Here is a 13,496-nt window from a genome sequence, read left to right as displayed (position 1 = left end):
TGAGATTTGGGGGAGATGTTCCATAAGAAGTTTCTAATTCCAAATCAAACTTTTTAAACTTGAAAACAAACTTTCTGTGTTTGTAAAAGTTAGTCACTTAACACACTGTGTTTTGGATTCTTTGTTTATAAAATAACATTTCTTTTTAATAAAATACAAACATGTCTTAATGAAAAGTATCATATAAATGTAAATCAGGGACTTCCCTGATGGTCCAGTGGTTAACAATCTGCCTTCCAATGCAGGGGACAGATGCGGGTTTGATCCCTGGTCGGGGAACTAAGATCCCACATGCTGCGGGGCAAATAAGGCCACGTGCCGCAACTACAGAGCCCACACGCCCCAACGAAAGATCCTGCGTGCTGCAGCTAAGACCCAACACAGCCGAAAAAAAGAAAGTAAATCACATTGCTTCTAAATACCAATAGTTTGATTAAACTATAAAAGGGAAAGTTTTTTTATCTTTTTAGTAACATGGGTGGCTTAATCTCTCTAGCATAAATGTATTTGCAATATGCAATCCTACACAGAACAAACAGTACAATACAGTAAGTCTTAAAATCATGACATAAGAAGATATAGTTTAGCACGATAGAGTACATTCTAAAACAGAACTTTGATTACAACTAATCTTACATAATTCTACCCTAATAAAGACAATAATTTTTAGCTACATGATTATTTCTTATATCCATTACTTACCCTTTTTCATATGTGAACTCATCTTTCAGGGAATTAGCTGATGATTCGCCAATAAAGACAGATGGAATGTCAATTTTCTTTAGTACCTCAACTGTATAAAACAATAATAAAATTATTCTTCAAAGCCCATACTTAGTGTAAAATCAACTTAACCTTCTTCATAATAACAGCAAATACAACTGGAAATAATTACAATCAACTTGAATTATCTATTAGTTGATTTTCCAGATTGCACATTTATACCATCATCAAAATGGTTGAGAAACATTACTACATTTACAGTAATAAAAGCTAACGTTTTGCATATAACATTACCACACTACCTCAATAGTCCTGAGATTGAAATATAACTCCTATTTTGATTATTTCCATTTGATTTATTTGATTTATTCCTCTACAAACATAATTAACTATTAGAAAAGGAAGAAGAGGAAGAAATGTAAAGTGTTTTTTTCCACTCATAACTTAATTCCTAAATGAAAAAGTGAAAAAAGCTTTTTGTTTACATACCCATTCCCACGAGAGGTGTAAGCCAAAGAATGTAAGAAGAGACCATTTTACAACAGTCTGAAAAATGACACCACACATCTAAGGCTTTACAGAGTGAAGGGCTGACAGTTCCAAAAGGGCACAGGATAGGGAAGCTGGGTAAAGTTCTACTTCCTCCTAAGCCTGGAGTTCATGATAAAGCATTGTGTTTTGATTCGTGTCCTACGAAAGTTTACTTTTATATCTATGGTAAAAAAAAAAAAACTAAAATCAAATGCCAACAAAAAAAGAACTTCGCAAAAATTACCCAGTACTCGAGAAATAAAAAAAAATCATCTTACTCTTCCTATAGAAAACGCAGCCATATTTTTAACTGTGAGTTATTTTAACAGATTTGGCTTTAGAGGAAGTCCATTTGCCTGCTTTTGTTACATTTTTTGCAACAACTTTGTTCTACATTTCTTTTAAAAATGTATATTATTTATTTATTTAAAAGAGGGGGGTGGATACAAGTAAAGAAGAACAACACAGCCATAATCCTTCCCACCCAAAGACAAGGCTTTCATTTGAAGCAATATAAACAGTTCTTTAAGTTTCGACAAATGCATACAATTATGTGAGCACCACCACGATCAAGATAAAAAAATGTTTTATCATCCCTCCAAATTCCCTCATGCCCATTTACAGTCAACCCTCACCACAACTTCGGCAACCACTAACGTATTTTTCTTTAATTCTTATAAAGACAAGTTTTAAAGTTTTAAAATCTTGGTATCCTTAGTAGAGTACATTTTTTTTTTCGTTTTCAGATTGTTTGGATATATGCAAATAAAATCATTCATTCCGTACGTTCTCTCTCTTTCTGTCTCTCTCTCACACACACACCTACATACATGCCCATATCATATAAACCCTAAGAGGGAAGGAACGAAAGTGGTTAGCAGAGGAACACTTAATCACTATCTTTATATTACTAAGATCAATAAATATTTAAATTTTTGTATTAATGGGATCATCTAATAATGGGGAAAAAGTATAGGCTTTTTCCACTCAATGGTATACCTCAGATATCCTGTCATGTCAATAAATAAACATCTACCTCATAATTTTTAATAGCTACAGAGGTACTGTTATATAACCATATATATTTTAGGGAGATATTTTCTGTCATGCTAAGAGATCTTTCTCTTTCACATAAGTTTAAATTTTAATTTATTTGATAATTAAAACTTGGAATTGTATACCCTTTGTAAAATGCTCTACTCTTTCATGAAGATACTCTGATAAACTCGAGAAGGAATTTTTGGCTTGTAACTACTGGCTTAGAATTATTGGAAGCAACATAACTTCCCTGAGTTATGATATCTAATGAGATGTTAAAAGCTCCTCACTTTAGTCAGAAGATTAAGAAGGGGGAAATGATGTACACAAATATAAACAGCCATCCTGAAGACTCTGCAACATCAGTTATCTACTGAAAACAAAACCAAATGTTTTAGTTCACAAAATACTTTAAAAACACGAAATCTTAATTCTGATCCACAAAACAACTCTGTGAAGTATGCGTGCCAAGTAGTATTATCGTATCACAGACAGATTATAATTGAAGCAGCCAGCCCCAACCTCTCCAGACGCACATGTCCAACTGCCGGTTCAGTTTTCCCATTTGACTGCCTAGCAGATGTTTCAACCTTAATGTTTCTCAAACGGAATCCTCAATATCTCTTTTCCACTAATCAGTTTTACTTCTGCTCTTTCTCATCTCTGTAACTAACTATTCACCTAGTTTCTCAAGTTAAACATCTTGGAGTTTTCCTTGTCTCCTCCCCTTCTTTTATTCCTTATATCAAACCCTATCAACCTCAAAATATATCCATAATCCTATCACTTCCCATCACAGTCACCGCTAATACTCCAAACTGCCATCGCCTCTTGCCCGGCTGCTGCACCGATGTTCTAACTGGTCTCTCAGTTGGCACTCTTGCCCATCTCTCACCTTCAGTCTATTCTCCAAAGAACAACCGAAGTGATCCTTTAAAATCTGTCAGATCACCTCACACCTCTGCTTAAAACCCATGTAAAACAAATCCCAAAGTCCCACAAGACCCAACATGATCTAGTCCCTGGCTCCCTCTCCAACTTCATCCCCTGCAACTCTCTCCCTCCCTTGTTCATTCTACTCCAGCCACTGTGATTTTCTGCCACACCTTGAAAACACCAAGTATGCTTTATCTTTGAGCATTTGCATTTGCCTGCCGTTCCCTTTCCTCGGAATATCCTCCTCCAAAAATCTGCATGGCTCAGCCTCTCACTTTAGACCTATGCTCAAATGTCAAAGCCTCATAGCAACCTTCTCTGATCACCCTATCTAGAATAGCTATCCTCCTCTCATCCCTGTCACTATGTATCCCTTTAACCTGGCATGTTTTTCTTCATAGCACTTACCACTACTTGACATATACCATACCTCTTTGATTATCTGTTCATTTCCTCTCTTCCACCCTAGAATGCAATAATAACAATAACTGCAGCAATAATAATAGCAGCTAAATAACCATTAAATAATTACTAAGAACCAGGCAGTCTTCTAGATGTTTTATATGTCATAAGCAACAAACCAGTGAGTTGAGTACTATTATCATCCCCATTTAACATATCAGAAAAGTGAGGCACAGAGATGTTAGGTAATGTTCCCAAGGTCACAGAGCTGGTAAGTGGTGGAGCTGGGATTCAAACCTTGTAAGGCAATACTCAGAAACCATACTCTTTAACTACTGCATTCTGCTACCTCAATGAAAAGTATGAGCAAAGCCTTGAAACTGTATCATTTCCTGCTGTAGTCATGATGCCTAAAAGACTGCTTGATGCAGAGTAGCCTGTCAAAAAATATTTGTTGAAGGCAGAAAGCAAGGAAAAAAGGAGAAGAAACAAACCCATACTGGTAACTTGCCCTATTTATACAGCTAGAAATTTGCACAGCCTAGACCCAAACTTGAGGCTGAGACTCCTAATGTAGATTCTTTCCACTCTGCTATGGCATGGGTTTTCTCATATACCTTCTTTCATATGATCTTCAAAACTTTGTCAGGTCAAATAAAAATTAAAATTATTCACACTTTTACAGATGAAAATAAAGGGCCTGGAAAGGTTAGTAACTTTTCCAGCAGCACAGGTCAGTTCATATATCAACTAACTTGGAATAAACCCACATTTCCTGGTCTTGAAGTTTGTATTCTTCCCCACCACATTCTGCTGCTGCCTCCTGAAGATGACAAATGTGATTGACTCACTGAGCTAACCCATCCTATGTCATAGTTGAAATAAGAAACAGATACATTCCTGTATGAAATGTTGGCAAGAGGCCTTTAAAACTTCCTTTTGTGTCCAGATATTAGAACCTCTGCTCTTAGGGGAACACATGTGGCTATGATCTAAGCCTAAAAAAGAGCGATAGATACATGCTTCTTTTAATAAATCTGTGCTTTCCTTTCCTCTACCAAGTAACAGCAAAGATGAAAATGGTAAAGATCTTTACAACATGTTGGATATATGAAATGTTCAAACACATACACACTCAAGGACAGAGCAAAATGTCATGGAAAGTAATCCAAGCAATGAAGTCAAGAACCAAAATTCTGAACAATCTTTGAAATATAATAACTCAGCTGGAATATTTCCATAGCAACAACAGGATTATATGGTCATGTGCTACTTCTAATATTTAGCACACTTCCCTTAGGAACTGATATGATAATCACAAAAAGGTTTTAGTACAAAGACAAAACAGGTGTTATGGGGAACTGACACTTTCATCTTGCAACTTTTTTATTAAAAGCGTGTCAAAAGAGTAAATAGTTTACAAATACTAATCATTGTATTCAACCCAGAACCCTTGAGAAGGTCTTGAGGGTTGCTAAAACCTAGGCCCAGGCCTTCAGCAAAACACACAAAGAGTAGGTAACTTGCTCGAAATTATACATTCAAAACAAGTAGGAGCTCACATTTGAATTCAGGCCTATTTTCAGAGTGTGTACACTTTCTGTTTTGCCAGTAATGTATACAGGTCACAAAAGTGACTAGCCTGGGAGGTACTGTGTAGGATAATAATTGTTTTTTATGGGAGGTGATTAAAGGAAGAGAAGACAACTGTGTCAAATCTGTAGTAAAACAGTACTAGTTTATTTGATAAGTAAAATCCCTTCATCAAGTCCTCTAATTCCTAAACAGTGGTTATCAAACCTTTTGTGAAATGCTAGAACCTCTTAAGGGTACTTCATGCATTCTACAGTTATGATTTAATCAGCTAGAAGATTAGAATAATAATTTAAAATATAAAGAAACTAATGGACTTATCGCTAAGTTTTACTTTTTATATATTGTAATTTTGCCCCAGATTAAATTAGGGGTAAGAAGGAAAAGAGTTCAACTCAACAACAACAAAAAATACTGTCTCATGTTATAAAAAGATTTTTTTGGTCAAGGAATCCAAAATATTTCCTATTGAGGATGCAGTTATTTAAAGTCCTAAATACATTCCAATGGAGTATATCAGTCCATAGCTTTAGGGCTGCTCTTTGCTGCAAACTCTTTCTTGCATATATGACTCAATTCAACTTAATAACAAGAGGTATTATTGTTATATACTAAAAGGAAAACAAAAACAAAATATTTAATCCTGAATGTTGGCAGTGTATTTATTTAGTGTATTCTGGGCTCTGAACCCAATTGCCAATGTGTGTGTGGATCTTCCCACACCATCAAACAACTCAACTCAATTCTGACATTGTCTACCTGGAGATATAGCATCAGATTCCACAGGGTAAGGGTTCGGTCTCACAAGAATCCCCATCCCTCACTTCAGACACCAGCCACAAGTCCAAGCTGTTACCTGTGCTTCTGACCCACCCACCAGCTATGGACTGGAGGTTCCAACAACCCTTACTCCATGGGTTCAATTAATTTGCGAAAGCAGCTCACAGAACTCAAAGAAACATTTTATTTACTAGATTACCAGTTTGTTATAAAAGGATATAATTCAGGAACAACCAGATGAAAGAGATGTATAGGGCAAGGTGTATGGGAAGGGGTGCAGAGGTTCCATGGTCTCTCCAGGAGTGCAACTTTCCCAGCATCTCCACGCTTCCACCAACCCAAAAGCTCTCTGAACCTGTCCTTTCAGGTTTTTACAGAGGCTTCATTACATAGGCATGACTGATTAAACCACTGGCCACTGAGGTCAGGGGGTGTGACTGAAAGTTCCAACCTTCTAATCACCTGGTTAGTTCTCCTAGCAACCAGCCCCATCCTTTGGTGGAGTCCAAAAGTAGTCTCATTAACATAAAAAGACACCTTTAACACTCTCACTAAATTAAGTGAAAGGATATAGCTTAAAAATCAGTCTGATTAAAGCCAGTTATTTCATTAAAATTGGCTCATTTTCCCTACGAGCTAATATTTAGTAAAGAATAAGGAAAGACATTCCCATTTTGAATGGAAAGCTACAGGCATGCCAATATATGTTAAGGGAGTAATAATAACCAACTGGCATTAAGAGAGCACAAGTATGTGGCTTTGAAATTCCATAAGAATACAGTAGCTACTTAGTATTTCTGCATATCCTAAAATTTAACGTTGTGAATCTCTAAATAAATCACAAAAATTCTCCTATGGCATCCTTAACTCAATATGCTTATCTTTATTTAAAGCTTTGGCTTTCCTTTGGTTTTTTACCAAAATAGCAATACATCCTATAAAATGAAACACATAGGTTAAAAAACAACAACGACAAACTTCAGAAAAGAACAAGTCAATTCCACTTATATTGTGAACAAAATTATCTCAAGAGGATTATAAACTGGAAATTATCTTTCTGATGGAGAAGAAATTTTGCTTTTTAAACAGAAAAGAAAAGAAAAGAAATTCTGGTAAGTTTTAGTTTCGAATGATTGGTCAAACAGGAGAGAAGAAAAGTGATACCTGTACTTACTGTCGTTGGATCCCATGCTAATGAGGTCATCAGAATCAACATTGTGAACTATGGCTGCTTTGTATCCTGCTCTCTGTGCATTTAAAACCTGCAAGTCAGAAAACAGTCATGATATGAGCAAGAAAGTGCTTCGTCATAAGGCCCCTCAACTTCAGCAAACATAAATCAACGAGCCCATAACATACAACTAGAACTAGATTATGTATATATACAAGAACAGATCTCAAGTGTGTTCTTGAAACATAATGTGTTTTACAATTGATTATCAAGGACTTCTTTAGATATCTTCTTGATTTCACTCATGGTACTAAATGAAATGAGAGGCAAATAAAGGACAGAGACACAAGCTACCAAACCAAAAGGATCCAAAGCAATAAACCTGTCTGGCTCTAAAGAGGTAGAGACTTGTGATCAGGCTCTTGAGAGTCATCAGCCCTTGAGAAGTCAAATCTACCTCTGCTACTTACAAGTGCATTAAACTTGGGCAAATTCTTTTTCTTCCTTAATCCTCAGTTTCCCCAACTTTAAAATGAGAATGGCAACAATATTTTTCACATATGTAAAACAATTTTTTAAATGTTTAATACCATGCCTGATACATAGAAATGAATCAAATAAAAGCTATTCTTATTATTAGCATGATCATCAACGATTTTCTTTAAAAGTCCTTACTAAAGCTTTGAAAAAATTAAAAATAACTCCAGCTTGAAGTTGCTTACTTTGGTTCTACTAGCTATATAATCTTTCCTAAAACTAGTCTCCAAAATAGTAAGCTTCGCACCATAAGAATATGGCTAGATGTGTGGAAGGATTTTCTTACATGAAAGATCTGAAAAGTATCCACACATGTTACCACACCTCACTTTTAAAATAACAATCTGTTTTAAATAAAAATAAACCCAGACCTAACTCCTTTGGACTATTTGGTAAAAATGAAGGATCAGATCATTATTTGCATACTGGTTAAATAAAATGAAAATTGGGTATGCAAACATATATATATATATATATATATATATATATATATATATATAAAATAGTTTTGAATGCTTGAAATACTTTTGAATACTCTGAAAACTATATACATGTAATTCTGGATACTTAACATGGTAAGAAACCCTTGAAACTCTGTTTTAGTTATCAGCATAATAATGATTCAAAATTCTACCGTAATTCAATAAAGATAAGACCTGAGTCAAGCTCCAAAGAGGAAGGGAAAGCCCAAAACGTCGAGTTCCTGAAAGTAAAAGGAATGCCCAAGTGTTCAGCAGACTGGATTTGAATGCTAAGTAAGAAAAATGAGGCTCATGTATTCAACCCCAATCAGGTAAGAGTAAAATTCTCTTCTACATTACCACTGACTTCTCTACAACTGCCTCATAAATGAAAGCTGGAATTCTCAAAGAGACAATAATGTGCATTAATCAGGATATTTTTATCCTACCACCAAAAACCCCTGAATCTGCAGTGCCTCAAAGAATTAATATTTTGTTCAACTTTATAGTCTCTACAGGACCTATGAAATAATATCCTGACAGAACAGGCACTCATTACATATTACTAGAATGAGAAAATTTATAAAATATGTGGTTAAATAGCTCATATTATAACATTACAAACACAAGAGAGAAAATAAGGCAGTTTTTTTTTAATGAATTAAAATAGCATAAATAGTTCACCAACATAGGACCTACTGCTCTAATGTTGGGAATAACAGCAAGAAAACCAACCAGCCAACAAAATTGTTACAAGGAATGTTTTGCAGTCATGCAAAGAAAAGTCAATAATCAAAAAAGTAAGTTTACTATCTTTTGCCTATGTGTACATGTTTTATTTTTAGGTGGATTTTGTTATACAACTAAAATTTAAGAAAATGCCAGCCTCCACAGCCTCTTCTCCGTAGATTTTACTGCTTTCCAAGGGGAGGGGGAAAAAAATCTCTCAAGAAGAATAGAATAGCTTCTAAACTTTATTTCTTATTTATTACTTATATATTAACCTATTATTTATTCATTATATTATCATAGTAGAACAGACTCCACTTAGCTTTTACTGAAACAAAAGTATACTTGGTTGGGGTTGCTATTAGTTTATCTGATGCTTTAATGACCATTTAACTGTTCCCAAAAAAAGCTAATGAAGTAACTAAGGAGAAATGTTTCTTTCACAAATCCAGAAAACAACTGTTTCCAGAGATACAATTTAAGAAATATAAAACTTATATCGAAAGTTGTTCTCTCCTAATATAAAACTTAAGTTTTACATTTCTTTTTAAAGCCAACTAATACACAAAGTCATTGAAATTACATGATTTAACTTGTTTCCCTGAAAAATATATATTTGTGAGCAAAGATACATGTTAAGATACAGGGTAGGTGGTCTCAGGAACCATGATAAAGTGTATGTAAAGAAACATAGTTCAATTCAGTAAGTGTTTGCTGAATTTACATAACAAGTAAGGTATTGTGTGTTGGGCACAATGCAGAACTCAAAGGTGAATCAGAAACAGTCACTATCCTCAGAGATCTGGACACTCATGGATATCCAAACAGATCCGGTGCTTTCTAACCTATCTGCTCATGCTATCATCTCTGCTTGGAATAGGCTTTGTCTTCTGAATGCTTAATCAGCCCTTTAAATTCCATTACCTCCATGAAGCCTGCCTGTCCTGTTCCATGCCCTGTTCCACATGCTGTCCCAAGCACCCATATAACTGCTTCCTGCTTAGTATTTATATCAATTTGTTATCTTATATAGTGCCTTACAGTTGTTAGGGGAAGCACTGACAGAAACCGCCCATCCTAGCCAGGCAAGGTAATAGCCACTTGCATGAGTTATCTCACAACAGGAGATTCTGGTTAGGAACACGGAACTAACAAGCTACCACCAACAGGAAGAATTCGGGAAAGGTCAAAAGGACAGAAGAGACGCCAGTCCACATGTCCTACCAACCTCCCAGAATCCTTCTTGATGGAATTCATCTTGGCTGAGTGATGCATGTGCCACCAGGAAGGACCCTGAGTCAGAATGACTGGCCGGAGACAACCCAGAAACTAACCCCATCACCATAAAACCCGAGACTGTGAGCCACACGGCAGAGCAGTCCTCCTGGATTCCCTGACCCTGCTGCTCTCCTCCCAGGCACTCCCCCCCAAACCCCACGAAAAAGTCTCTTGCTTTGTCAGCACGTGTCTCTTCAGACAATTCATTTCTAAGTGTTAGACAAGAGCCCACTCTTGGTCCCTGGAAGGGGTCCCCCTTCCTACAACATACTTACGCATTATATGTACCTTCCCATTTACAAAACAGGCCTTCATGGGGTCCTTAAATATTCTGCAGTCTATGTGTGAATTTTTCCAGTAAGAAGGGACAAAATAATCATCAATTTTACAAGAGGCTTTCTGAACTGCAAATTGTTAAGAATGTAAATTAATGGATTTACAACAATCTGCTATGTAACTAAATCTAGTCATTATATTCTTAAAACTGCATTGAGCAGCTGAGGAAAACTGTTTCTTTCACACATCCAAAATGCAATTGGTTCCATAAATATGATATAAAATTATATCAATATCAAAAGCTGTTCTCTAATAAAATAATAAAATTACTTAAATAGAAAATGACTAAAATAGGAAGGAATTCTGTAAGCACAAATGTGAATTACAAAAAATAGAAACATGTTTTCAAAATTTTAACAAGAAGGCTTCCCCAAGGTTTTTGTTGTTGTTATTGGTTTTTTAAATAATGAAATTAAATAAAAGAAACACATTAACATATGGATCAACAGGCTTATGAATACAAACAAGGAAAATATATCCATGTTATGAACTATAAAAATCATGTGTCAGTCAAATTAAATTACATTTTTAACTAAGCAGCAGCTGGTATTTTCAAAAACACATGAGGCAGAAATAAGACCTAAATCATTCAGTATGCATGTGCAAGGTTTCACATTCATAAAATGCAACCTCAAACACGTTGTCAGATGGAGGCAAAGAACTCAAAGATTCATAAATAAAAAGCGGGCACAGTTAACAAACCTAAATTCTAAAACAGCCATCAACACTGAAAATTGCATGAAAAGGCCTTCTGAATTGAACTACAAATCTGCCTTTTTAAGGAAACTGATTAGGGAGCCATTAGCTCAAATTGTGGTAAATGTACTAGTTTACATCTAATCAACAAATTAGCTGCAATTAAATTACGTAGACCAGGTAGCACCTAACCAAGAGTTTTAAAGAAATATGGGACTGCTGTCTTGTTATTGTAAATAGCCAGTATGCCAGAAGATAGCGGACTGCTAATGGAAGAGGCTTCAATAAGACATGTTCTAAAAGGAACCCTGGGAATGACACAATAATTCATCTTATTTCCAGACTGGACGAATTGGTAAAACACTAATAAAAGAGGCATTGTAAGAAGAAAAAACTGATTGCACTGTCAAGATGTCCATAGTTCATTAATGACATAAATGTACACTAATCTATCCTTGTTCTCAAAAAGATAATAAAACCAAAATCCTGCTGCCTTAATGGAAATCACAATACTAGAAATCTAAATTTATATTTTAAAGTATTGCCTTAAAAATTAACAAAAGATAATTTTTTCATGCATCTCAGTAAAAATGGTAATTATCAGAAAACTAAGCCTGACATCATCTTGAAAAAAGAGGTGTGAAAAATAACATTTAGAGCATTATGAATGCCAGACTTCATGTTTCTTAAGGAACTACCTTGTTTATTGGTATATATCTCAAGCCTACAAGAATCTCTCTCATATAAATACTTGTTTAATCAAACTAGACTACAACTAAGATAACTATTACCCAGTCTTACCCAGAAAGATATATGCCACAAAAATGAAATTTCCTTGTATTTATTGCTTAGTTCCCCCTTAAAAACATGCCAAAAATTTTACTTCAGTCATTGTAGATAAAAATTTTTCTAAAACATTTTCCATTTTCCTAGCTGTCTCAATTAAAAGACACCAAATGCGATTTGACCTTTTCCAGTGACTTGGGGATCATCATGAACATGCTTTACTGGACCCTAGCGGGTTTTTCTCCTTCATGTTAAGTGTCAATGTCACTTCCTCTCTCTCTGTGCTTAGACTACCAGTAGTCATTCTAACCTTGCTCCACCCTTATATTCTTTTTTTTTTTTTTGCGGTACGCGGGCCTCTCACTGTTGTGGCCGCTCCCGCTGCGGAGCACAGGCTCCAGACACGCAGGCTCAGCGGCCATGGCTCATGGGCCCAGCCGCTCCGCGGCATGTGGGATCTTCCCGCACCGGGGCACGAACCCGTGTCCCCTGCATCGGCAGGCGGACTCTCAACCACTGCGCCACCAGGGAAGCCCCACCCTTATATTCTTTTCTATAATAGAGAAACAAAGAAGTAAACCTGATAAGAATTCTATTCTTTAAACAAAAAATTAAGTGCATAAAAAGTTCCAAGAAAAATCGGGAAAAGTATATGGTTTCAAAGCTGAAATTTTGTGACATTTGTTATGGTGGTACAAAGGCATGTTTCCGTCTCTTATTTTAGGTTATGTTCGAGAGCGTTGACCTTTTGATTTATGGCATATTACAAATGTACATGTTTATTTATTATTTAGGCTTAAAGATAAGTTGTATTTATTTCGTTAGAAATTCTGGTGGTAGGGCTGGTAAAATCTGTGTTTGTATGCAAAGCCATACTTACCTGTTTCAAGTAGAACAGAAAACAGAAGCCAGAATCCTTGGAACTTTAAAAATTAATTAAAGATTTTATGTTATGTCCCAGTGGCAGCATTTTAAAGTCAATCTTAGTACATGGGAAAGCAATTTTTAAATATCGAGGGTATTGAAAACTGTAGGTAATAAAACAATTTAGTGGACCTGGGTGAACTTTTTTAATAAAAGGAAATTTCATTTACCAGAGTATCATAGCTAATACAGGTAAGGACTGTTTCATGAAACTTTATTACAGGCTGCATGTTGTATATGTACTGAGGCATGAATAAAAATAAATTTCTTAATGTGGGTTGCAGTCAAAAAAGTTTGAAACCCATATAGTGAGTTTTTAATGTTCTGTAGGTTGTCTGCAATCAGAAAAGAGATTTGTGCTTTTCCACTCATTGCAACAATATTATTCTGTAACATACCATCACAAAATCAAGGTCATTAACTTTCAGGTCTTTGAATGTGGCTGTTTCTAATGAAGTTTTAATATTATATCTAGTACATGGTTAATACTAAAGATTAAAACCAAAAATGATCCTTTTTTCTTAGTGACATTAAGAAAACCCAAATAAACCTTTATGTGTAGCTATTTCTGATGT

General features: G+C 35.4%; 1 protein-coding gene across 2 annotated transcripts in view; it reads right to left on the bottom strand.

Moving 5' to 3' along the window:
- The window catches only part of RNF13 (ring finger protein 13), a 138,142-nt gene that overhangs the window by 48,636 nt on the left and 76,010 nt on the right, over positions 1-13,496 (bottom strand). Inside the window, exons 5-6 of one of the 2 annotated variants that reach the window (XM_060011412.1) lie at positions 7,178-7,265; positions 703-793 (exon numbers count right to left, since the gene is read on the bottom strand). In XM_060011412.1, coding sequence (XP_059867395.1) covers positions 703-793; positions 7,178-7,265 — 179 coding nt within the window. Of the gene's footprint in view, positions 1-702; positions 794-7,167; positions 7,266-13,496 lie in introns of both variants that reach the window. The other variant, XM_060011413.1, reaches the window with a different exon arrangement.

The sequence above is a fragment of the Delphinus delphis genome, chromosome 4 (genome assembly GCF_949987515.2).
Source record: "Delphinus delphis chromosome 4, mDelDel1.2, whole genome shotgun sequence".
Taxonomy (NCBI): Eukaryota; Metazoa; Chordata; class Mammalia; order Artiodactyla; family Delphinidae; genus Delphinus; species Delphinus delphis.
Note: the sequence above shows the minus strand (reverse complement) of the source record. Positions and strands in the feature narration are given on the sequence as shown.